This window comes from Chlamydotis macqueenii, chromosome 5 (assembly GCF_036417535.1).
Source record: "Chlamydotis macqueenii isolate bChlMac1 chromosome 5, bChlMac1.mat, whole genome shotgun sequence".
Lineage (NCBI taxonomy): Eukaryota > Metazoa > Chordata > Aves > Otidiformes > Otididae > Chlamydotis > Chlamydotis macqueenii.
Genome location: NC_141560.1, coordinates 9,414,687 through 9,441,284, shown reverse-complemented (window position 1 = coordinate 9,441,284; position 26,598 = coordinate 9,414,687). Strand labels below are relative to the sequence as shown.

At 36.8% G+C, this 26,598-nt stretch overlaps 1 protein-coding gene across 1 annotated transcript in view; it reads right to left on the bottom strand.

Annotated features, from left to right (window-relative positions):
- Positions 1-4,186: 4,186 nt before the first annotated feature.
- JAG2 (jagged canonical Notch ligand 2) overlaps positions 4,187-26,598 on the bottom strand; it is a 71,499-nt gene continuing 49,087 nt past the window's right edge. Inside the window, exons 9-26 of the mRNA XM_086749709.1 lie at positions 25,896-26,009; positions 25,226-25,339; positions 24,602-24,648; positions 24,152-24,325; positions 21,682-21,832; positions 21,229-21,393; positions 20,534-20,647; positions 19,010-19,123; positions 18,518-18,631; positions 17,456-17,572; positions 16,443-16,470; positions 15,315-15,400; positions 12,938-13,051; positions 12,611-12,726; positions 10,701-10,946; positions 10,143-10,274; positions 8,959-9,115; positions 4,187-6,482 (exon numbers count right to left, since the gene is read on the bottom strand). Of these exons, the coding sequence (XP_086605835.1) occupies positions 6,010-6,482; positions 8,959-9,115; positions 10,143-10,274; positions 10,701-10,946; positions 12,611-12,726; positions 12,938-13,051; positions 15,315-15,400; positions 16,443-16,470; positions 17,456-17,572; positions 18,518-18,631; positions 19,010-19,123; positions 20,534-20,647; positions 21,229-21,393; positions 21,682-21,832; positions 24,152-24,325; positions 24,602-24,648; positions 25,226-25,339; positions 25,896-26,009 (2,576 nt within the window). The 3' untranslated portion in view covers positions 4,187-6,009. The remainder of the gene's footprint in view (positions 6,483-8,958; positions 9,116-10,142; positions 10,275-10,700; positions 10,947-12,610; positions 12,727-12,937; positions 13,052-15,314; positions 15,401-16,442; positions 16,471-17,455; positions 17,573-18,517; positions 18,632-19,009; positions 19,124-20,533; positions 20,648-21,228; positions 21,394-21,681; positions 21,833-24,151; positions 24,326-24,601; positions 24,649-25,225; positions 25,340-25,895; positions 26,010-26,598) is intronic.

Sequence of the window (26,598 nt, the reverse complement as noted above, 5' to 3'; positions counted from 1 at the left end):
GCTCCCTGCTCAACCTTCTTTCATATGTAGCCTATCAGCACTGTAAATCTGCCACTTGGAGAAGTCCCCTCCAACCCAAGTCTCCTTCAGGTGGGTGGGAGAAAAGATAGGGTATCAGCTAAGATAGCTTTACAAGTTAACAACTCTTTCCCTACCAAACAGGGCTGAAGGATGTGTGTTTGGTTGGTTTTGTGGATTTTTTTTGATAGAAGGTTTGAAAGCGATAGTCACTCTTGGGAACCCATGGGCCAGAAAACAGTATGACTCCCTAGTCACGGTCTTGCATTGTCACATTTACACCTACAAAGTGATCCTTCTGCCTTATCCACCACTGAAAAAAAAATTTTAAAAAAATCTTGATTTTTTTTTTTCAGAAAAGCACACATTTTTCGTGTTTGTGGTTATGAAGAGTAATATGGATGAAGCATCAATAATATGAACAAAAGTGTAATGCCTCCTAAATGCTGCTTTTTTAAGATTTCAATGATATATATATATACATATATATTTATTTTTTTTTCTCCCATCTAGAAAAATTTGATGGAGCTTTGTTGCCAGGGAAAAAAAATTAAGTTAAGTTTCTCCTCTGATTTACGTACTCCTTTCATAAAGGTGTAGCAAAATAGCCTTTGAGAAGGATGTACTCCATCTGGATAGTTGTAGAAACAGGTTACAGGTATGAACTGTGGGACTTGTTATTGGATGCTAGAATCAAGATAGTATTGCTCAGCCATTGGGAAGTTACATGCTGTGTGCAAATCATGCCGATTCTCTGCAAATAACCTGGATTGTTAAATTTGAGGCAGGAGAGTTGGGTCCCTGTTCAGCTCATTTGTAAGACTGACTTGGTGCTACGAGCAGACACTCGTAGCACCTGCACAATGTCTGTTTCTTCTTGCTCCAGAAGTAGTATATACAGTGTAAAAAGGAGATCAGTAGAAACTACACAGATTTTACTGGCTTTTGCAAGGGAAAAGGTGACCCAATGAACAAGGAAACTTACTGACGCTTGCAGGGAAGAAAAAAAAAAAAAAAAAAAAAAAGAAAAAAAAAGACATCCTACTTAGGAATATAATCTATGACAATCTGATTGCAAGCAGCTATTTACAATCAAGTGTTTGAAGAGAGATTTTTGTGCTTAGTCTAAGTTCCTGTCATGCTGGAAGAAATCACCTGCATACAGAGCAAAAGCAAAAAGTTCTGTATAGAAACATTGTGTGCATAAGAACGGCTGCTGTAAGAGGGATGAACATGGGAAGGATTTAGTCATATCTCATTCCTAAGGGAACCTTTTGTTCTTTTATTGTTTTATAAGCCCATCTGTGATGAAATAAGGACAAGAGGCTAGGTAAGGACTGCTTTTTGTTGCACTGAACAGAGCAAGTCTGAGATTCAGGTCGTTCTTCCAAAGCAAGAGCAAGATTCCTACCAGGAGTGACTCAAACACCTGGTTTACTGTTGAGAAAGGAGATAAAGCAAAGCCGGCCTCTACCCTCCTCCCTCACAATAAGTCCCCCGAAGGTCACAGTTAAGACTGCCAAGGGATGTTGACAGCCTAGGAAGGTTCACAAGCTACTTGAACTCTTCTTCAGGCTCATCCTTCCTCTGTTGCATCCAAAGGACTATGATAGCCCATCAGCACTCAAGAACAATGAGACAGAGATACTATATGTGTGACTGAATTTTTGTATCTGTTATTTTAATTCAAAGTAATATTTCCTTTCTGGAAGTTAAAAATGAAATGCATATTCTCTGCAATTTAAAAAAAAAAATCACCAATTTCACTGACTGTTGCTAAGAGACCATTTCAAGACTGCTCATGGTAGACCTGGCAAACGTGTCAATGTGGCACTTCAGGACATGGTTTAGTGGAGATGGTGGTTTTAGGTTGACAGTTGGACTTCATGATCTTGGAGGTCTCTTCCAACCTTAAAGATTCTATGAATTGAACCAACTCAAATTCCCATGCAAGTTAATTCCATGCTACCCCAATCCCTTGTTGTTCAAACTACCTCAAAACTACCATTGCAACTAGCCTCCTCTGCAGCTATCAAGGCAGTGACTAAAATGCCTTTCAACTTCTAAGTAGTTCTTGAAAAAGTATGGGGCAGCAGTGAGTTATTTTGCTATCTGAATTAGCATGGTTTGACCTCAAGAGGACTAATTATGTAGTCTGCTGGAGAACAAACCAGACAACAGCAAATGACTAAAAGAACTGAGGTCATCAAGTGTTTCAGGTCAGCATCATATCTTGAAAAGAGCATCAGAGAAGATGAGGTAACTCAGAACTGCTCATTGACTAGAAAAATCTCAAGGAAGAGTTGATTTACTAACCTTCCTCATTACATAGCTCTTGTAGCAGATAAGATTCTGGAAGTAACATAATGCTTAGCACATGTGCACCAGCAAGAAGTCAAGATGGACAAGTTCAACATTTCATGTAAAAAAAAAAAAAAGCCAAAAGGAAACAAAACTACTGAATGAGGTGATGTAGAGCTAGTGGAGAAGACATCCAATTAGAGAGCACCACAGAAATAAAATCTGTACAAAACAGATCAAGGTTAAACCGCACAAGTAAAAAAGCTTACTTTTTGTTTATCCTCCTCTTTTTTCTCCATCTTGTTTCATGTATCTCAGTCTACATAACCCACCCCTTGCCCTTGGTCATCACATGAAGGTGGCATAAAATAATTCTTACTTTTGGCATGCAAACAGTCCTACCAAGTCAAACACTTGTCCATGCTGGTTTCATGAAGCCTCAGGGGAACAAGTCCTGGACACGGTATCAGCTGTTGGGGAATGCTCTGACCCCTTGTACAGAACAGTGGGTGATGAGCAGTGCTGTGACCCTGTTATTTTATACACTATTTCAGTAGTATGAAGAAGAACTAGTGCCTTCAGGAGCAGTGGGCCAGCTCCCTGCTGCACAAGAGAACAGCAACAGCCTTATTCTACATGTATATAAAAACCTGTTATTTCTCTTTTTGCCTACAGCAGCAACACCCGCTACATTTATTTGTATTCACATAAAACCTCCAACAAGCTATTTTAAGTACATTGTGAGTATTGGAAATTGCTCTCTGCAGCGGGTACTCACACATACTGCAGTGTCTGAGAATAGCGTATCTTAGAAAAAGACATTTTTCTAACCTGGCACTGTCCTGATTGACTACAGCATTGCTTCCATTATTTCTGAGAAGCTAATGGCAGCCACTAAGTTTTCCCAAGGCATTGGGGAATTGATTTTAGAAAGTCAGTATTGAAGAACTGTTAGTTCCTTATCTCAGCTTTGCATTTCCTCTCCCCATCAACCTTTCTTCAAGGGCAGGAGACAGATATTTGAAAAGTGGAAATAAAAGATAACAACAGAATCTGATTTTGAGAACTGACTTAGAAACAGCTCTCACATATCAACATGACAAAGACAAGCCAATACTACAAGGAAAATAATAACAAAGTAACTATCATGACTGGAATAAAACCTCTGTTAGGATCTAGAATTCTGCTTTGGGGGTTGATGGCTACTAGGAAAATTCAACCTTTATATTCCATATTATTTTATGTAAGAGTTCACTTTTTACTACCGAAAATATGCCATACAAAAGTCACCATAAGAAACAGGCATAGACCTATTAAACTCAAATTGGAGCGTGACAACTAAAAGGCCTGAATGGCTGTAAAACAGAGGAAAAAAGTATTAAAGATCCATCTCACTTTGGCAAGAATACCTCAAGCCCCTGCATGCTCAACAACACTCTTATCATCCAAAGAAGCAAAAAGATACTGCTTGGACAAGCCTCTGAACAGCAGCTGGGAGGAGAGCTGTTTAAAAAAAAAAAAAAAAAAGCAGCAGCACATCATAGGCACAGTCAATAACTGTCAGCTAAAAACAGCCTTTGTACTTTGCAAAGGGGCAGCACAGGCAGAGCCCCGGTTTTGGTACTGAAGGTGTCTGTCTCCAGAGCACGTGTGAGATACCACCTCCTACACCAACCATCAGCCGTGCAGCAGTGGGCAGAGGACAACGCTGCCAAGTTGGCTCAGGAAGTATCGCACTTGGACGCAGGCTGTACGCTCAGGTTACAGGAAGCATCTCGCATTCAGTCAGGACTTTCACTCCTCCTTCCTTTAGCCTCATCGCATCACAACTTCAAGCACTTCAAAAGCAAACACAATTTGAAATATCTTACACACAATGAGGGAATCATTTTATTAGATTATGGAAGACAGCAGCATTACAGTACAAAAAGTTACAAGAGTAGCAGAAAAAAAAAAGTGTTTTTGGTTTAAATACTCAGGATTATACTGGGGAACATGAGAAGGATAGTACCCTTTTCTAAACTAATGCCTAACCAGGTTATCAAAATAAGTTTTGAATATTTAGCACAAGTAAAAAAGTTACAACAAACATCATTATAAAATGCTTTAATAAATAGTTTCTTTTCTGAAAGTTTCTTTTTTTTTTTTTTTTTTAAGAACATGTCAAACAAAAGTGTACTAAAACAGAAGATCCTGCAAAGCAAATCCCGTGTTCCTGTATAAAATAACTGGTTTCAAAACATTCATGTTTACATTGTTCATGGGCCAGAGTTTATACTCTCAAACATCCACTCCTCTCACTGGTAGGGTAACTAGGTGTATGTAGTGTTATGCTTCTTCAGTAATTAAAATAAACTTACAGTTTGCCCAGTTAATAGCAATAATAAAGCCTTTTAAAAAAATGCACAAGCCTTCCAATTACGAATAACCATTTCTAATGAGGTACTCCCATCTTCTGAGCTTGCCAGCCTTTTTTCTTTAGAGCGAAAAATGAATAAAGCACAACAGAAACAAGACTGAGGAAAATATTGTTCCCTTCATTAGGCCTGTATTTAAACGCAAAAAAGTAATACCACATGTAATTAACATATTCACAAAAGAAAACAATGCCTCGCTATGTTGGTACTGTACAGTAGATGCACCCGTTAGTGTTCTTGAGATGGGCTGAACATGGGGATAAACAAACATTTCTGGATCTATTTACACGTAAGTGGTTATGTTCCTATGTAAATACAAATGACCACAGATTCCTAACATTGATTGTATTAACAGCATTTTCTAATCTGGACATAATACCAAAAAAAGTCTTATAAACTGCCATAAAACCTCCTTTTCTGCAACATAAATTAAAAGGAATGACATGTAAAAAAAAGACCAAAATATTTAAGTTATTAAATCAAATATACAGAGTGATTCATTTAATATGTACATATTTACAAAAAAGCACTTTTACTATTAGAAAATAAACTGTGTCAGTTGGGGAACCTAGAGTTCTCACAATTTTACTATATTGATATGGCAGTCTTTGACAGTTGCTATAGAAAAAGTTTAATCTCAAGGCACTTGTCACATGCTTCAATACTGCAATTCTAAAGTAATCAAGCAGAAATTAAAAGGCCACTTTTAAACCACAGTTGAAAGATCTCTATAATTTTTTTTTTGTTCCTATTACAAAGTGTGTAAGGCAAATTTGGAAAAAATCTTACAGAAGCTACTAACGTAACAAGTGCAGTGAGCTGCCATTAATAGAGATTCAAAGTCAAGAAAGCAGTTTAAAGTTCACACAATTTCCTCAACCAGGAGGTTTTAAAGCCACCATTAAATTAGAGCAAGTAATAAAAAGAAATACATTCTGTAAACAGTGTACAGTCTTTTGTAATAAACTTTACACATATTGAAAATACAACCTCTCCTCTGCCACACAGCGAGTGTATTATAAGTAAACTTTACAAAAATAGCAACTATCAAAGATTACTCATTTTTTTCATCTGACAATCATTGAATAATTTATACAAGGCTAAAGAAACAAAATAAATTTTATTTATTATTTTTATTTATTTTTTTACGCAAAATAAAGAAACTATGAACATTTGACTCCAGATATTTTTAGTCCTTGATGCAAAGCAGAGAAGGCGTTTTTTCCCCTCCCCAGTAAGCGTAGGCGCAGTCTGCCTATGTTCCAAATACAGGTTAGTCTCTACTGCCTTCAAAGTTTGATGCATTCACATTTTTTACAGATCTGTTGTCCATTTTGCTTGTTTGATGGGATTTCTTTACTGGACTGCTCTCTGATGTGTCAGATGCCTTTGTCGGCAAAGGCTTAGCGAGTTTGTGAGAGAGGAATTTGTCCATCTCCTCATCTCTTTCCTCCTCTTCATCCTCCTCTTCCTCATACTCTACATACTCCTCTACAACATCACAAGTTCTTTTTTGAGGAGATATGAAGTTTTTGCATTCATAACGAATGTCTTTGTTACTGTAAGATCTGTCTATAGGATTTCTTATGGGATTCAAAGGTGCCCACTGGTTATTGGCACCTTCTTCTCTAGGAGGACGACTTCTCTCTCTCTCTTTTCTTCTCTTCCGAGTCCACCACACGCAGATGATTATACAAGTCAGCCATACAATGCTAAATACTGCACAAAGAATTGGAACCAAATAATCTAGAGGGTAAATAAAAAAAAAAAACAAAGCCTTGAGTTAGCAGACCTAGATATATAGCACCGGACATCTGCAAGAGAAGTATCCCTACATAACTACATGTTAGCGCAAGAAAGATTTTTAGGAGAAAGGAAATAAGATGTCATTTCCAGCACAATGATAACTGCCTGAATGCACTAGTCCATCTAGAAATGCTTTAATTTAGTTTAAACTAACTTAGTTTTCCCTACTTAATGTTGAGGAGGCAAAATGCCACATTTGCGATGTTTCTTCCCCTCCAACAAATTCATTGTATAAGCAGCGTCTTCCCAAGCATTTAAACTAAGTCAGCCCAGAAAACCTCAGTAATTACTCTTAAGGAAAAAAGTCTATCCTCGTAGGAGGCAGGCTATAAAGACTACTATGCCTCTAAGTTGCTCTAGAAGTATTGGCACTTGCATCAGAAATATCTCCTGTGTTTACTCTCTGAAAGAAGAGTTCTTTACCGTGAAGTCCACAGACATTTATCTATCAACTACCTCAAAAAAACATACAGGTTAGAGTTATGTAACCAAATCTATCATGCTTTCTTTAGAATGTTCTGGTTTTACTTCAGTGTAAAACACCAGAACATTATCACTAGAGATAAGAGTCTTCACTGCTCAATGAATATGCAAAAAGAGTTAAGGCAATTACTCTTCTTCACATTCCCAATCACAAGCCCCACTAGTGCTCTCCCAGCCATGCAGACTCAGATTATTTCTCTAGGAAACCATTCCTGAAAAAAATTATCTATGTTTTGGACTTTCCCCCCCCCCCCCCCCCCCTTCCTCAAGGGCTTTACTACTGATAGAACAACAACATTTTTCTACTCTTCTTGATAAGCAAGAATTCACACTTGCTAAGAGGCAATAAGACAGGAGGTGCTTTGCTTTTTGTAGAGACAGTAGTGTTGCTCAAAAGCTCTGCAGACAAATGCTGTCAACCTACCACTCTAACCTCTGATCCAAACGTAAATTCCCTCTGCAATTTTAAGACAAGTGCTTACAGAATAACCCAAAAATCCCTGTACAGAAACAACCAACTGCTTCAACACCATGGTCATTCATTCTAATGTTAAAGTGTCTTCTGAAAAAATTCTTAAGTAGAATATGACAATTCTCAAACATTTACTTCTACTAAAGGAGGATGAATAAACTGCAAACATAGTTGGCTTCAAGGGATCTAAAAATTTTATTTTAGCAGTTTGGGGAAGGATTGTACTTTGAGAAGTAACTGCTATTATCTCCTCATTTTTCACAAGAAACCTAATGCTAAACCATGAATGAGGGGGGAAAAAGGAAGCTCTTCAAACCAGCTTCTCTAGGATTAAAATACAAAGCTTGCATTCTCTCACTATTACTACATGTATTATTTTGTCATGTGACTGTAGATCAAGTTTACTTAATAAAAGATTCTTAATACAGAGAACTGCCTGTATATAGATTCCAAATTCAGAATACTTTTTCTCAAAGCTAGAGGAAGCTAGCTAGGGGAGCTGAGGAAATAGTACATTTGCCAAGGCTTTAACAGATGAATGACATTCCCTAGGAGTGAAATGCAAGGGAAGCAGAACCAGGCAATTTACTAATTGTTTGGACTACGGGTGGAAGATCTTCCAGAATATTATATTGGGGAGGTCTAGGAAAAAGTTGGGAGAGTCTCCTACCACTGCAAGACTTCCACTCTGGGGCTTAGTTGAACCAGGGCCTACCAGGGCTTTTCCACAAAACCATCTCCTGCCTTCCCCAGGCAGGAACACAGTTATGCAAAACTTTTAACTGCTTATTCTGGCATAGCTCTTGGAGAGTCAATATTCATAGACAAAGGTCTCCAACCACACCATCTCCTCATTAAGAGAGAGGAATGAATATTACATTTTAAGCCAGCTGTGCACTACTGAGAAACACGTTGAAAAGGAGAGCAAAGTTTTACATTACCATGGTCAACTATTGGTAGATACTAGACATCTTTAACTCTTATCGAGGTAAATAATATGTAAGCACTTCAGAAGAGACTTGGTGTCACACTATGTGACTGCCCCTCCCCATATTTTCATTACCTCACAGTTTCAGTTTCTATAGTGCAGCAGCATCAAGGGCTAAGATTGGGTTAAGGTTAATGTAGGACAATCAGAAAGGATTAGAACAGCATGAGAAGAACTATCAATCTTGTGGAAAGTATGCTTAGACCGGAGAACGGGTTTGGAAGTCAGAGCCAAAACAGCGTCAAGGGTAGGTAGGGATATTACATTAGGGATGAGGTTAAGTTTAAACTAGCACACAAACACAGAATCTTGATTTTAAAGCCACTTTCTCTCTTTTCAGTTAGCAATAGCAATTAAAGAAACAACCTGATCTATCATTTTCCCCAACATGTAAAGAAAGATAAGACAAGACTGACAGCAGGGGAACAAAGAATGCTTACACACACACAGAATGCATGCGTTCAGAACCTTACCTGATGATGAATTCCCAACAACAATGGTCTCTACTTTGACTTCAGTTACTGCCAACATAACAGTGCTGTTCTGCCGCTTAGTGATTGCATTTACTATTGTATTAGCAGCATTCTGTATGAGACTATTATCTTGTTCATCTCGATGTGGGACAAAAGACTAAAGGGAGTGAAGGGGAAAACCAAAAAGTTATTGCAATCACCTAACCATGAAAATGTACTTTTTAAATACAGGTACATCTTAATTGAGTTCACTAGGTTAAATTTACCTGACAGTAGTTACAAACAGTACCCTAAAAGTTTACTGTAGCAACAGCATGGCTGGCTTTATCCATGCTGCAGATGCAGTGTCAGACTTGGTGGGTAACACACCTACTTTGCTAATTTAGCATACCTCAAATAAAAGGCAGCTGACTTCCATGTTACTTACACTGCTGAGCTAAACTTAGTCATCATTTGGAGCGCTTCAAGACGTGGATTATCTAGATAGAAGGCTGGACTAATAACAGTCTGCTCTATTTATACCATACACTTTGCTTCCTGCATCATGGCTTAATATATTCTTTACGGTACTGGTAGAGACAGACAATCCAGCTTCTGCCTGGATAAACACTTTACTACGAAAATTAAAAATTAAGTCTTTCTCAGAAACTAAGCAATATACAAACAATTAGTGAGTGGGCTGTATGTAGACGACTCTAGAGTTGAGTCTTTAGCTCAGTAAAGCAACAGCTACTTTAATCTACTCAACCTGCACCTTCTTCCACTTCTCACTTAGCACTTATGTATTTAATGAACATCCTGAAGCAGCCACACTCTAAATGCACAGCAGAAACTTCTTCACAAGATCCAATCCAGCCTCCTGCAACCCTATCTCCTTACCGAGAATGCCAATAGCCTAAAAATTTCTGACAGAACAGGTAGGCACTTGTTCACTAATTTGGGCTGAATTTGCCTTCAGAGTAACTTATCAGGAGGTTGTGGTAGCCTTCTGTCATTAATGAAACCTGCAGTTTCAGCTATCTAGCATTATAGGAAATTGCGAGATCACAAAATTGCTTTGCAGTCAGACTAAGCCACAGATTGCACTATTTGCACTGAAGTGAAACAAGCTTAAACAACCTCTTCCCTAGCTGAAACTAATAAGAAAACATTTTCCTACATATTAATACAAGTCTCATACTTACAATAGCAACTTCCACTGCATTCTCTGTGGAGTAAGACAGATCACATAAAATTATCAGAGTTCTGTCCCTAGAAACAGTCCTAGTAGCTGGTAAATACCGGATTTCAGAACAGATATTTTCAGTTGTAGTGCCCTGTTAGAAGCAAGGGAGATTATATGACTTTAGATCCAGTACAAAATCGTACATAAAAATAAACATTTTCAGTGTTTTTGCTGTTACTCAGACCGATGAAGGCAGCAAGAAAGGGCAGAAAAGTGAAGAATGAGACTTTGGAATGAAGGATGAGAAATTGAGTTTGCATTACTATCCTAGTACAGACTGAGCCCATCTTGAAATGTAAGAAAGTAATTCCTTGAATTTAAAAAAGAAAACATTCAGTACAAATCCTAATTTTGCCTCGCCCTTTAGACAAAGCACAATTAATAGCAGAGGAGTTTAATAATACATTTTGCAAGTTTATGACAGCAAGGAGTCATTAGAAACATTAATCTTGCGTGCTTTGACATGGAATATATCCCTACATATATTGCCATACTTCATTAATAATTCTATTCTCACCTGGGGAACTTTGTCTCCGTTAAAAATTAAAGTAATTCTAGCACAGTCATTGTCTAAGTATCCAGAATTAGGCAGACACTTGATATTGGCAGGCAGAGGTTCAGAGGCACTGCATTCTCCCCAGTCCGTGCATGGTGGCTGAAAACATTTCATATACTTCTCTTGGCATTCTTGACCCATGGGACATTGGTTATTTGAATTATCCCAGTGTTTGTATAACAGACAAGGTTTTTTCCCACACCACACCTAGAAATTAAAAGAACAAAGTACTGTTCAGTTAATGGCTCTTATGCATCAAATCAAAATAAGAAATTCACATAAGATGGTCATGATCTACTACTGACTACAAAATATCCATATTTCAATACTGCTGTAGTCCTAGTAGCAGATGGAGTTGTTCTTCCACGAAACAAGGACATTTTGTACGGACAAAAGAGTAAAAATTGTGCAAAGACTAGCTGAGGCACTGGTGACTGGGCATATTTCCTTAGAAGCTTATGGATTTGTCCCACATAACTGAGTTACATAGAAGTTTAAGAATGTATTTTAAACTAATAATCTAGGCTTCTACAATCTAGAAATAGAAACACCTCCACAAGGATTAATTTCTCTTCAATATTTATACTGAGATTTTTGCCACAGAATGCTGAAGATGTTAAGAGTTGATACACAGTGGTGACAAGCACTGGATTTCAACCACTCTTTCAAAAGAAAACAGTATGCTGGTACCCCCATGTCACTGAGGTGCAGCAAAGCTTCCAAACACAGCTCCATTTCATGATGTAACCTTTAATATTCTATATAATACTATACAGCTATTAGTTTAGGAACTTACAGATTTGTTAAAGCACAATTATCAGCCAGAAAGCGTATTTGTCCAATTATGCATGAAAGACCAAACACCATATATGGGTAAGTTGCATTTACTGCACCACCATTCTGAAATTCTAGTTACCTTCATGTACTGTTATCTTCTGAAAACATCTCAAACGTGAAATCACACCACCATAAATGGAGTAAAACAGCATTTCTAAATGACTGAGTGCAAGATGTAGTTATTTCTTTGCCTGCAGCGTGTACCTAACTAAAACTAAGATTAAGGCTGGACAGACTAATAAGACACAGAGGTTTTTAAACTGGTGCTTCCAGTGAAGCAAGGGAGACTGCCATGTGAGGGAATATTCTAAGTGCTGTTAGTGCTCATCTGGAGTCACCCACCTAGCCTTACAACTTGTAAGCAGCACTGACCTTGTCTCTCTCCAGCTGTGATGTAAAGCTGCACAGGTAAAACAAATCCACTAAGAAACACTATCTCAGTAGGGCTGAAAGGCTTAGAACACATACACTGAAGTGTTCAATCTGCATTTAGGCTTTTTTTTTTCTTTTAGTCACAATCACCAGGATGTAGTCCATAATGAATATACAAAGGTTTTAATTTGTCAATTCATAAATCTACTGAAGGATAATACATTAAGGCAATTATTATCCACTAAAGAAACTTTTCTTCCTATTTGTCCTTTACCTTGGAACTAATGTCTCACAAAATTAGGAGGTCTAACATTGTGTTTGCAAAGCTTTGGCAGAGTGATTTATTTATCCTTTCAAGGATCATTATTCCATTCCAGTTCATATTTCCTTTTCTGCAAAAAGTGCCTGTCTGCTTCTAGGGAGCTTGTTCTAACAGGTAGAGAGCAAGACAGTAGTTTATCATTATAGAGACAATCCCATAAGTATTTTTAAAGTCGTTAGGCACTTTTTTTTCTAGAAAAAGAAAACAGACAGTTTGGGGGAGACCTGTGCAAGAGTCTAGATTAAAAAAAAAAAACAAACCCCTAAAATTAACTTGTCTATGAAGAATAGTAAGTTTGTTTCAGCCAGTACAATTTAAGAAAATAGAACAAAATGCCCACCTTGGTGCAGTCAATACGGCCATCTAAACAGTGACAGTTGTTGCACTCTTGATCCCACCTGCTGCCATGGGGAAAGGTCATTCCTTTAAGCCAGCAAGGCTTTCCAATTCCAATCACTAAGGAGGGGAAAAAAACCAAAACAAAACAAACAAAAAAGCACACTCAGACAGTTCATCTCTTTGAGTTACTGAAGCTATTACAACTCTAAATTAAAAAAATCCTAGCTGCTGTTCCTCACACATCAGACTACCGTATATAAACTCTATGCTGGCTACATTGCACCCTACTGTTTTTTTGGGTAAAGGTTGATAGCAGATATAGGAATACCTTCTTGGCACCTAGGACCAATTCTTCCAGGGGGACAAGTGCATCGGTATCCATTTATTTCATCTATACAAGTGGCACCATATCCACAAGGGGAAGACTGGCATTCATCAATATCTAGAAAGAAAACAGGTAAAACTCAGTGATAATGACACAGAACACTGTAATTAAACATATACTGAGATGTAATCTGACAATATCTGTTTTCTTAACAAAGAAAGGACAGTTTGGCTTCAGAATTAATCTCCTAATAGGCTAGTTCTACCATTTCAGCAGTAACCTGTAACAGATTTCTCATAGTAACACCCTAATCAAAGTTCTGGTGATCAAAGCAGCAGTCATATGCTGACTCATCTCACGGAGCAGAGATGTTGGACAGCTGAAGGTGCTAATGTCTTCTCCACATTCAGCTATAGAACTCAAGTCCCACATCCTGTTCTCACACTAATCTGACACATTTAGGCTTCCTAGAAAAGCTTATGCTTTCAGGAAGTCACCACAGTGCGAAAGCTGAACAATGAATTAGCTCAACAGTGCTCAAAAAGAGTGACTTACTGCAATACAATTCACGATAAGGAAGAAGAGTAATAGTTTAGTTTGTAACAGACGTTTGATGTTATTTTTCTTAGTAACCTTGAATTAGTGAGTAGATTAATTTAGTACATAGACACTTAGCACAAAAGCCTCTTAAAAACAACAGCCTTCAAAGATTCAAAGGCTTAGCCATAGAAATCTATTGAAAAAGGGATGGAACCATAGTTCATTCAGATGCACAGCAATGTGTTACTTGTTATCCTGGGGAAGTGACCAATATTAATTTATGCTACAGTCTACTGAAGGCAGCAGAAACCAACTTGTCAAGTTGTGAGCCATAGGCACCAGCTGCTTTATTTTTAACCATAACCATTCTCTTCCAAAGCATCTTTTGAAAGGTTTCCTTCCATTGAAAATGAATGTCCACTCCAACTCCTCAGAAAAACTGCTTGAACACTAGTTCTTGACTGATGGACAATATCAGCTTATCTTTTGTGTTTAAGTGCCTGGACTTAGAAAGTGAATGTGATAATGGTAGTAGTGAGACTTATCCATGTAGGCAATGGAAAATACCAAATGAATGTGGAAGGGCTTTTGGTTCTATTGTAGCTTCCTTCATAAGTGCTTGAAGATTAAGTTTTCTGCAAATACAGAAGTATCTAAACTACTACAGGGTTTAACTACTCTTTCCTCCTCTCTTCACTCTATGTTGGTTTAAGAGTCTATGCTGAAAAAAAGTGACCATCAACTCTGTTTCTGTTATCAGCCATAAAATGCATTTTTGTCACAGCTACTCCATTTGTTTATACCAGTCTAAACAAGAAAAAAAAAGAAAAAGAAAAAATAGTCTGCAGTTCCATTACAAATGCACAGTATTTGTCTTTGACTACAAACAGTCCTCTCTGCATTTCTTGTCTGGAAAAGGAGAATTCAATATCCCTCACTGCATGTGTGGCTCTAGATACATGATTATCTGCCATCCCTGGTTCTATATCCAGAGATCACTATGCCGATGTTACCACGAGTGCTACAGTCATCTTCTGATTAGAAGTTTTAGCTCACTATCTGCCAGAATGAGGATGAAACCTCAACTTTAAAGCACATCATCATACTGATGGAATGGAAGGATCATGCCAAACAGCCTTGAGGCTACAGAAAAATCAAAGTCTGATCTTCCTAAGAGGTAGAAATAAAATAAAGTAAAAATAAGGTATCACATGTAAGTCAAAATGGTAATATTCCATTAAAAAAAATAAAAAGAGACTCTTCCACAACACTTCAACGCAGTTCTAGGATTGTTTGGATCTTCTGTTCCCCTCCTTTTCAGTGTCTGTCCTTCAGGATAACTGCAATGTAACAGGTATTTTTTATAGCTTTAAAAGACCTTTATCATACTTCTCTGTTATTCATGTGCCAGCACTACACTCCTCATGTTTTTGTTTTCATTTGCAACATCTCTGTGGATTTCAGTTTCCAATGTTAAATGGAAGACCTAGTGATACATGTCATCTTTAACAATAAGTTGCTTATCAAGAAAAATATTTAAAACTTAAGCTGCTATGAAGCCAGCACCTCAGAACTTTCAGAAATGCCTGAGGAAATCCAGTAACCAAGTTTTTGAGTATAATTTAAGGCAACTCATTTCAGTTCCATTTAATGAAATGAAGAAAGGAACGTAAGTTGTCATTATTTACACGGTATTAGTACCTGGTTGACTGACAGGTGGCTTCTGCTTCATTATTTGGAATTCAGCTAATCTAATGGAAAAAGTGGCACAGGGTGTTCTTTCTGATTTGTGCATCAGAATGGTACAACCTTTCAGGTCTTTACCCATACAGGTACTTACTAATTCTGCAGTCAGGACCAGCAAACCCAGGCGCACATTCACATCGAAACCAATTCACACCATCAACACAGATGCCTCCATTGTAACTGTAAAAATAATAAACCTATCATTACATCAAGCATTCGCAGGGTATATTCACTGAAGATGAGCAAAAACCATAGGTCTCACGCGGCGTGTTCAAATGGAAATTTCTATTGTTCCTATTCATAGTACTTTCTCACTATTGAACAATGCAGAATTAAAAAGTCCCTGCTAATTCATAATATGAGTCTACTTAATAAGCCATCTACATTGTTTCATTGGTCTCCAATTAAAGCTTTGTAATTAAACCTTCTGCTGCTGTTTAGAGGGACAATCTATTCCCATTAACAGAGAAAGCATAATGTTAGATAAACAACATTTCTTACTAAGTCACCTGTTAAAACAGCAACATCCTACAAGAGCGCGTACATGTGTGGGGAAGTATATCAACAGAACTCAAGGACATAAACCAGCACTGTACAGTGAATATGGAGAAAGCTCAAGTTTCGCAAGGTTTGTTTTTTTAATACATGAAGTACAAGTTATTGCATCAGAATGGACAACAAAGATAAGACAGATGGTTTGCTTCATCCACATAACAGTATTTTTCCCTTCAACTATAAATATCAGTCTCTGTATTTAAAATACTCCCATTGTACCTTCAAAAACAATAATTTCATTTATAAAACACATTTATACATAGCATTTGATCTAACAGGATATTGTTACATTATCCAAAATTATTTATTGTAAACTAACAGATTTTGATTTCTCCTTTATCATTCTAAAACTCAATTGTAGATGCTTGAAATGTTATCAAGTCTGATTCATTTAATATCACAGTAATTTACTAGTCAGTTCTGAAACAAAGACTACACAAATACATTTATCTGCTCATATATGAACCAATGCAGGATTGCAGGACTGTTTTTGTGGTCTTTGCTGCTGTCAGGGATAGATAAGGCATGGCAAAAAAAAAAAAAAAATATTTTAAGATTTTTACAGAGGCTAGCTTCACTTATTTTATGCTACAATTAACTCTAATCAGGAAAACTGTGCTCACTTTTATTTTCACATTACATACAGAACTGGAGTTTGCATACTTACCATGGATGAGGGTTGCAGTCATTGGTATCTATAAAAAAAAAAAAAGAATACAGACTAATGTAACTAGTGGCATATTTATTTTCTAATGTATAATATTATAGTTCAAAAGATTCTATATTTGATGCAGAAAGTAAACTAATACATAATTGAACTTCTTTCACACTTGCAAAGAAAGTTCAGTTAGACTTAACAAAACAATGAAATACCTTAAATTTTATGAATAGACTGACAAATGCAAAATTTTATAACTTTGGTGTATTTTGATATATCAACAGCATAGACTGATCCACAGCATGATGGTAACATAACAGAAACAAAACAGGGTATCAGTTGCACTGGTAGTAGACAATTCAACCAGGCTCTAACATCTTCCTAAAGAATTACTACTCCTTTGGCACTTCATATGCATACATGCAAGTAGCCAGATTTCTTAAACAAATCTTTCCCATTATAAACAACTCCAAATTATTTGTTAGCATTTATGCTAGCACTATCAGCTTTAAAACAGCTAATTAGGGTATACATCAATACAACAGTAATTTCACAGTAGATTTAAAATAAGGTTCCCCCCCTCCATGTTACACCTTGGAAAAATATAAAAATCAAATTTGCAGGCTTTACTCCACCTAAGCAATTAATTGTATTAGTATGTCAAAGTAGTTAACTGCTATCCTCAGAGAAAATTATGGAATATATACTACTGCCTGCCTTTCCACATACATTTCATTACTAAAATATGTATTTCTTGGAGGAAATTTCTGCACATGTTCCCAAAAATGGTATTTCTATAGAAGGCTTAAAGTCTTATTTTGGCAGAGACTAGGTGCAAAAAGAAGCATAAGTTCTTCATTCATTACTTGAGCATCATCATCTTTACTTACTTCCCACCCTGAATGATTCAGATATTTTGGCACAAGAACTCTATAAACTTGTTTTGTTTCAGTTAACAGCTCTGTGCCAGACACTCCTAATATCCCAGGGGAACACAGAAGAAGAAAGGAGAAAAGCCTTACTCTGTGTGCATGTACGTCCTTCCCATCCTTCTTTGCAGATGCAAGAAAAGGAATCTCCACTGCCAACACATGTTCCACCATTCATGCAAGGGTTTGGAATACAGCTGCTGTTTTTAGCTTTGAAAACAGAAAAAGGTCTCTATTTAGCACAGAAAACAAAAAGTATCTATCAACTGGATGTGTCAATATCACAGTCTTGAATAGCATCAAAGTGAACAGTGCAAGACTTAAAAGAAGGTTAAAAAACTCCAAAAATTGTTGCATTGCATGGTAATCTCTCACCTACCTTCACCATCATTCCAATTGAATTGATTGAACCATGAAGTTTCATAAAAAAGATTATCTATTTTTTCCCATCTGTGTAAGCATCCTCAAAATACTGCTAAATTCCTACTTTGGCAGTGAGTTATCCAGGTCAGGAGGTGGACTTAATAATAAAACACTAATATTTAAAGTTCAGATTTGGATTAAATGCCCCAATTGCATCTAAAAAGTAGAAAAACTATGCTAAGTTACCTTCATCCAACCTCTTGGTCCTAGTGGAGTTTCATATTCAGAGAAATATATCATGGAGACTACATTCAATCCCCAAAAAATCAAGAGTACTTCCCTACAGCAGGCAGTAGGGAACTACTGCAGATCCCCTAGGAAGAACCACTTAATTTCATTTTTCCTGAGTATGTCTGCTCATACATCTCTCAATCACAAACTTATTCACATTATGAACCTTCAAGCAAAGTGGGAGAACTAAGTTCCCAATAAAACCTTTACACAGGTGCTCTAATAGAGAAGTTAAGACAGAGGTCCAAATGTTCCGAATCTGCTTAGAAGAAGCTATGTAAAAGACCACGTAAGCAGCCTGTGGAGAACAGCTTCCTAAAAAATCAGGATCATGTCAGCTGAGTAGAAGAAATTACTCTAAACTTCAGTCACCAGCCAACTAGAACAGCTTTGAACTAGTCAGCGAGAAGAAAAGTGTGCCTACTTACTAAACAGTTAAGTATTATTTAAACACTTCTCTATTACTTCAGGCTTTATCTGTAGATGATTTTAAAAGCTTACCAGTGTTGCAAGTACTTCCTATCCATTCTGGTGGACATGAACAGCGGAATGTATCTCCATCATCATAGCATGTTCCACCATTGCTACAAGTATTCGCATCACATTGGTATTCACCTATACATCACAACAGAAGTTTTAATTTCCATTAGTCTTGCTGAATTTTAAGACCAGGTACTTTTTAATAACAAAATCACTTTAAAAGAGGCTTCATATTTAAATGCAACAGTACTAGAAACAGATAGTTCCACTTGCTGTATTACAGTAAGCAATCAAAAGGGTGGAATCTAAGGGCATCTCTTACCACACTATTTCATTACATGAAGGAATACCTTTTTTAAATGTTCAATTTTGTTGCTGGGAAAGTGAAAGAAGTAATGAAAATAGGCCTATTATTTCACTGCAATTGTTTTATTTTAAATTTCAGGAACTCTAGTCTCATGAGAAGAAAACAAATCTTTGGGTAAACTAAAGATCAAAGTAAAGAACACTTACGTGAATGGCAAGTTTTGCCTTTCCAGTCATTCTTACACTCACAATAGAAGTCATTTACCAAATCAATGCATCGGCCACCGTTGTGACATGGGTTAGGAGAACAGTCATTGAAATCTAGGCAAAAAAGAGTTATTCAAATTAGATTATCTAGCCTAGCCAAGGCCATGAGAAAGTATAAAATACTTCTTTATAAAGGAAATAAATGGTGGACTATTTAGGAAGATAGCATTCCTAATTGTTATGGGGTTATCTTTATATAAGCAAGGAAAAAAACCCTCTGATTGACTACAGAACAATATGAATTATGAAAGATTTTCTGACAGCTTAAAAGTATCATTCAGTATGGCTTCTAAGTAGAGCACCAAAGTAGTTTCATTTTTCCAGTAATCAGCTGTATTCTGAACTTCAGAGAAAACTTTCTAGTAGGGACAATGTCCTGAAAAGGACCTCCAAACCCAGGACATCCACATGAAACAGTTAAGGCTCCCTCTCCTGCTTTATGGCTCGAAATATAGAAAGTTAAAGCCATTAGATGGCTTAACCATATATACACACACACATATATATGTGTGTATACTCACACATTAAACATATACATATATGAATTTTATAGAAGATTCTTTCACTTGAGACAAACGTTTTAACAGGCAGAACATAATATGCCAGACCGAACTTCATCTAGACCACTAAAACATTCTTTTGACTGTGACAGTTGCCAAAAACTTCAGTCTTTCCTTCACATCTCAATTGGTGTACACCCTGTAATAAGTCACAGTAAGTCTTTGCCATCACATTTTAGAAGGCACTTCATTCAGAGTAGAAGAAACATCAACTGCAGTTTCCTTTGAGGTAACTTTACCATCAACTGGCCTAGTACACTTTGACAATCAAGGCCCAAGCCAGGGCAGCAAGAGTAAAGGCCTGCTCCCAATGAATCCAGAATATAAAATACTGACTCATGATAATCATTAAGCAAAAATTCAGGCTTCAGCAGTTCTTTTCTTACTAAAGGAATAGATATTAGATTTATAAATTCCTTCCGTAAGATGGAGGTAGATTACAGCTTGCACCAGCTTAAAGATAAAAAGCTGGCCAAGGTTGGAAACTACTATGAGTAAATCGGGTAAGGGACAAACTTTTGTGTACAGTAAGTACATAAGTACTTTAAGAAGTACACCTGCTTATAGCAATATAATGAGTAGACCCCCTAAACAGCATATATGCACTTTTGCCTCTCCTCAGGAGAAAAAGAAGTTATCTCCTCTTGTCATATATCCTGTACTATACCAAAGAATAAGATTACTATCCTATTAAAGGAAGTGAGCCTTTTAGAGCTTCTGCTCCAAAATCTTGAAAATGCAATTTTTGTATTTGAAAATACAAAGTTACAATTTTTGCAAACAACACTGGGTAGACTGCAGTTATAGAACAGAGAAACTAACCCGTTATTATTAACTATGTAGCAACTATCACTGTCACAGCAAAGCTGCAATATTTGACCCTGCAACACTTAGCAGTACTCACTTGTGTCACACAATTCTCCTTCCCAGCCACTTGAGCAGAAACATCTAAATGAGTCAACTTCATCAATGCATGTCCCACCATTCTTGCAAGGTTTCCCAAGACAATCATTGATATCTATGACAAAAAGTCAACAATTATTGCTCAAGACAGCCTCCACCTACCTAGAGGGCTGATCTACACTTGTGTCTCTACGAAGAGTGGCACTAAGTTATACTCCATGTGTACATACACAAGAACAGCTCAAACATCTGTTTTCAAGACTGGTAAGCTTTCTAGATGTATTCTGTCCTCATGTAGCATTAGGTTTACCGGGCAGAAATATCCAGGTGTTCAAAAAATACCTGGAATAGCAATATACACGCTCCTAAGCTGTGCTGTCAATGTGTCTGTCCCTTCTTTATCATCCCCACATTGGAAAAATCCATGGCTTCTTTAAGACCGTACATAAAGGCAGCAGGCAGACACATTTATACTGAAGTTGGACTAAACCCAGTTTTCTTTCACGGAGGAAGTGTGAACCACTACAAAGACAACTATTACAAGAACAAACTAGATTTCAAGCAGTACAGCTGAAGCAATGTTCTATGCAACTTTATTAAAATCTTAATGCTTTATTTTATGTTGTAAAGTTCCAAAACAAAAACTTGAAGGAAGTTTTAGAGGAACAAAATAATTTAGAAGAAACTCCTACTTACTTTCGTGACAGTATATTCCAGTAAAACCTCTTTCACAGGCACAAGTAAAATTCCCTCCTGGCTGACTTATACACCGTCCATGAGGTCCGCAAACATTAGATGAAATGAAACGGATTCCTTCTTGGGTGGCATTACTGAAGACTTCTATTGTACAGCTGTCTATTACTAAAAATGAGAAGTATATCATCAGACTAATAGTCTGCATCAATATCACTTTTTAGTTTTTAAAAAGTTATAAAAAGTTAAGACTAATCACATTTTAAAAGTTAACTAAGTTAACCTATTTATAAACAAGGACTGTTAGAAGCATTTCTTCTCATTGCCTCACTATTTCACAAAGCTAAGCGAGTACAATAAAAATGTTTCTGCATTATGTTATTTCCAGAAATACTACTTTTCTTTTTTAGTGTACCACCAGTACATTAAGGTAAGTTTCTCAACAACAGCAGTTACCTTTACAAGAATTGTTCTTGCAGTGGTCCTTGAGATGAGAACAATTCTTTCCATCATAGTCATCAGGGCAGGCACAGTAATAGTCTCCTCCCAGATCATAGCATTTAGCCCCATTCTGGCAAGGGTTAGGTTCACAGAAATCAATATCCATCTGTAAGAGAGACCATAGTTAGCAGCAGCTGCTTTGTTTCCCAGGAGTAAGCAGCATTATCTGTGTTGCCAAAGACACAGATGAAGCTAATTTACAAGGAAACTCAAGTTTTAAGAATGTTTATGAATCATATATATTGCATTCCATCCTGCAAACACAGAGAGAAGCTTCAGGTTACTTTAGTCAAACCTAACACAAAGCATTTCTGATACTGCTAAAAAGATATTCCTTTGCAGGAGGCTGAATAAGCACATTTGCAGTAACTTACTTAGCAAAGAACAAGCCATTAAGAGACATCTTACTGTGACTATTCTGGATTATAAGTCATTCCTCTGCCCTTCACATCCACATACTAAGTGCTACAATACAAGTTAAATACTAGTGCACTTTGTGTCTGCAAGACACTTAAAATATACAGAACCTTAAAAAAATCCTATTCTCTAGAGCAACTTCTCTTCCCACCTCCACACACAGAATTTATTACAGAACACCACAGCTTGGAAGGGACCTCTAGAGGTCAGCTACTCCCACCTCCTGCTCAAAGTAGGTCTAGTTAAACCAAGCTGCTCGGGCCTTATTCTCACAAATTCTATCATTGTGCCAATTTACACACAGAAATACTAGATATATTTTGAACACTTCTTACCGTCTGATTCAAAAAGCAAGATTTAAATCTAGCTTTCATAATATAACCCTTAACGTAGACAAATTTCTGTAGCAAAGCAATTCTGCTTTCTCTACATCTTAGATTGACACACACAATCACTGATTGGTGATGCCCTAAACCGGCCTCAAAAATCCACAAAGCAGCCCCAAAATGGATATTGTTACATCACAGTATCTTTCCTCCAAATTGTCATTCTTAAGGATTGCTTTCCTCCCCTGACGTTAGTTTTTCCCTCTTCACAGCTCTCTTGTGACAAAGATTGCTTTCTCAACCTTGCAGACATAACATTAAGTCAATAGTGGATTTGGTCACTATTTTTAGTAGTTCTGTAGCTAAAAAGGAGAAAAATTATAAGCTAATCAAAACAGAAGGAATACAAATGGCATTAAATATTTAATTCAGAGGAGCACGTACACTTATAGCTGCAATAAAGAGATTTTCAGCGAGCTATTTCATGGTCTCATATGGAACATTCAAAGAAAACTACAAAAAAATAGCTATGGTCTGAGAAAGATTCTCAGATCTCCTCTATCAGATGTCTCCATTTGTTTCCTTCCATTAGTGTAAATTTCCCTTTCCCAATGCAAGTTCAGTAGCTGGTATTTTAGCATCTGGAATCAATGGTAGATATTTCCTGCAACACACAAGGCAAGCAGCCAAGTCCTCCCTATTATTCAAACAGATTTGCTAAAACTTTAATTACACAGTATGGTATGAATCAGCCAGCAGTAGAGCACTGAATTTATGATCCTTACGATCCTTGCAATGGCACATGAGCTATTAGGTACTGCACTAGTTTTATTAAACTGGTCAGTATCTGAAATCCTTTTTAATTTACAATAAAAGGAGGGCATTGGTTCTTTAACAATGCCAATAATCAGAATAAAATTACTTCACTTAAGATAGATCACTCCAATATTCTCCATGAAAAATTCTGGAGCAAATCCAACCAAATTCTAATCCAATGCTGCCTTGCTAACCATAACACTTTTATGGATCTGACTATGAGTGAAAACCAGAAAGTATATACCTAGGGCAATATAGTTTTACATTGAAAAGTCTAATGTCCTCCCTAGAAAGAGGCAGATCTTCGTTATCACGAAGTACTTTATGAATTACCACTAGCACTTCAGTATTTTAGATCTGAATCCTTATTTAAGCAGTAGAACTACATGTTCCTAAAATGACCTCAAACAGGAAATTCTGAGCACCAATATTTGTATATGTGCCTACCCTTAATTATGTGGATACTCCTTACCAACAGCAGTAAGATTACTTGAAAGGTAATTCAGTTACGTACTTCACAGTTATTAGGATGAAGACCTAAAACATTTGAGCGTAACAAGAGGACACAGGTCCTGAAAATTGCAAAGGAAAACTTTTCAAGCTTAAGGAATACTTGTAGTCGTAAAACACTCAGGAGAGCCAACATTTACGTGCAACAGCTTGCAGTTTATCAGGCTGCAAATTCAAGTGTTACAGCTACTATGACAGCACTGCATAACAAATTTGCTTATTCAGAGTGTCAAGTAACAGCTACGTTAGTCAGTAACGCTTTAGCCTCGTGTTACTCCCATTTAAACCCAGAGAGAGGTTTATTTCAAGAATTCAATCCATGAAAAGTATTGCAGTAATGTCACCACTGCCCTCACCTCACAGAAGACTCCTGAGAAGCCCTGTGAACACAGGCAACTGAATCCATTGACCAGATCTTTGCAACGGCCTCCGTTTTGGCATGGATTGCTTTCACACTCATTTATTTCTATCTCACAGTTTTTTCCTGTGAAGCCACGAGGGCATAAGCAATGGTAACCATTTACTTCATCCTTCATAGAGGGGAGAAAAAAAAAAAAAAAGCAAAAAGATCTGTTTATTAAGAAAACTTACAAACAAGAATTAAAGTTATTTCTATATTCTGGATTTATGAACAGCAATAGCACCACATAAAATTATTTTGTGAAATGGTGCAAGAGACTGCAAGCGCAACACTACACTTTTAACATTTAACCTCATTTAACCAACCTGTAATTGCAAACTATAGAATTCATAACTAGCCAGAACAAGATTTATTTTCAACATAGCATGTAATAAACAAGAGTTACCTTACAAGTCCCTCCATGTTGACATTGTCCATGACAGTCATTAATATCTATGGATAAAATACACAAAGTATTAGAATTTATACTAGAAGACTAAGCTGTAAAGTATAGGTCTAGCATAAAAATGCAGAACAAACTATTTTCAGAAAGGATTTTTCTAGATGTTTTAATGGAAAGTAAGGATGTTTGATGTATTAAGAGATTCTTATTTTAAAGAATATGCAATAAAAAGTTAAATATTACATACTTCTATTAGCATAACAGGAATTAAATCAAATGCTACCTGCTAACTTCATATCTAATGTTTCAGCAAAAAGTATTTAAAATTGAATCAGTACACTATATCATTCAGAATCAGGGACAAGTGAGTAGGGAGAAACTTAGAGATATGCAAGTGTATATCTAAACTCATTTTAATATCAGCTACACCTCTAAATAAGTTTTCAAACAGTATTTTCAATTTCAAATTTTCAATTTACACTGATGGAAGTTAGAAAATCCTGACAACAGGTGTTTTTTCTTGTACAAGTATACTATCTTGTACAAGTATACTATCATTCAGCACAAAACTTTTTCTTAAATAATAACGCATCCTACGGTCAACATATATACTAAAGATATACTAACTGATATGACAATTTACTCCTGTCCATCCTGGAATGCAGTCACAGTAATATCCACCAATGAGATTTTTGCAAGAGTAAGCATTAACACAGGGTTTCCCCTCACACTCATTAGCATCTGTGAAAGAAGATAAAAGAAAGAATAGAATAAAGAACAAACCCAGAAACAGATTACCACAGCACCAAGCAAAGTTTCCATGCAATCCAAGCATGAGAAGCTCATATTATACGTTGGTAGGGCACTAAAACCATTTACATATCACAGGTGTTTAATGCACACTTGTCTATAGTAGCACATGCACATTATCTTACTTTTCCCTTTGCCAAAACTCAAAAGCTAACATGTTAGTCAGGGAAAATCCCCTCCTTGCCTCCATAAGCTTATAGTCACTGTTCTGCCACCATGAAGAAGGAGCTACCGTCACCAATGCTGTATTTTGAAACAGAAATTCTAGAAGAACTATTATAAGTAAGCTTAAGTTGGGGCTTAAATAGTTACTGGTTCACTTGAAACTTCTGGCTTTAAGATCTACTGAAGACTAACTAAGATACCAATAGCAACACACGTCTTCAATATTTTCTTCAATAAAAATTGTATCAGAAACACAGAGAGTTATTCATCATTTAGGAATAATCTCCAGTGGTCTTCAAAACTTTAGAAGGTAGCTACTTACCAAGCTGACATGTTGCTCCAATCCACTGTTGAGGACATATACACTCAAATGCATTAACACCATCAATACAGGTCCCTCCTTGAGCACAAGGGTTAGATGCACATTCGTCAATATCTGGAAAGTCAAAGTGTGCCTTCCATTACATGGTTTAAAATTTGGCTTAACCTGTGATTTTTTTCAATGTTATTTTGAGATGAAGGAGGAGAACGTGCAAATAAGCTTAGGAATAGAGTAACATTTCTAACCTACTTAGGCTTTTCTTACATCTTTGAGATAGGGGAGAAAGGAATTTTTCTATCTGCAGACAGCAAGATGATTCAGTTGATCTGCCAATGATTAACACATTCACTGAAAGTTACGTTCCTAGACCATGACATGTGTTTAGACAGTATTTTTCTCAGGATAGTTACTGTTGAAAAACAGATAAAAATCCTATGTCCCAAATCACAGGCAACATGGAAACCAATTACATAGGTCCATAATACATTTCAACCACTTCCCTGTCTTCCAAGGCAGACACTTCAGCATTTAAGTGAGTAATTTACTATTCTACTACTTTAAAAAGGGGAGAATCTTTCATGTTCACATTTACATCTCTTAAAAGGAATCCATTCTGTATTTTGCTTTAGACTGGCTAAAGAGTTGGAAATTTTTCTACATGCTTCGGCAACAGGGCATTCCTTTGGACATGGTCCAGCTACAC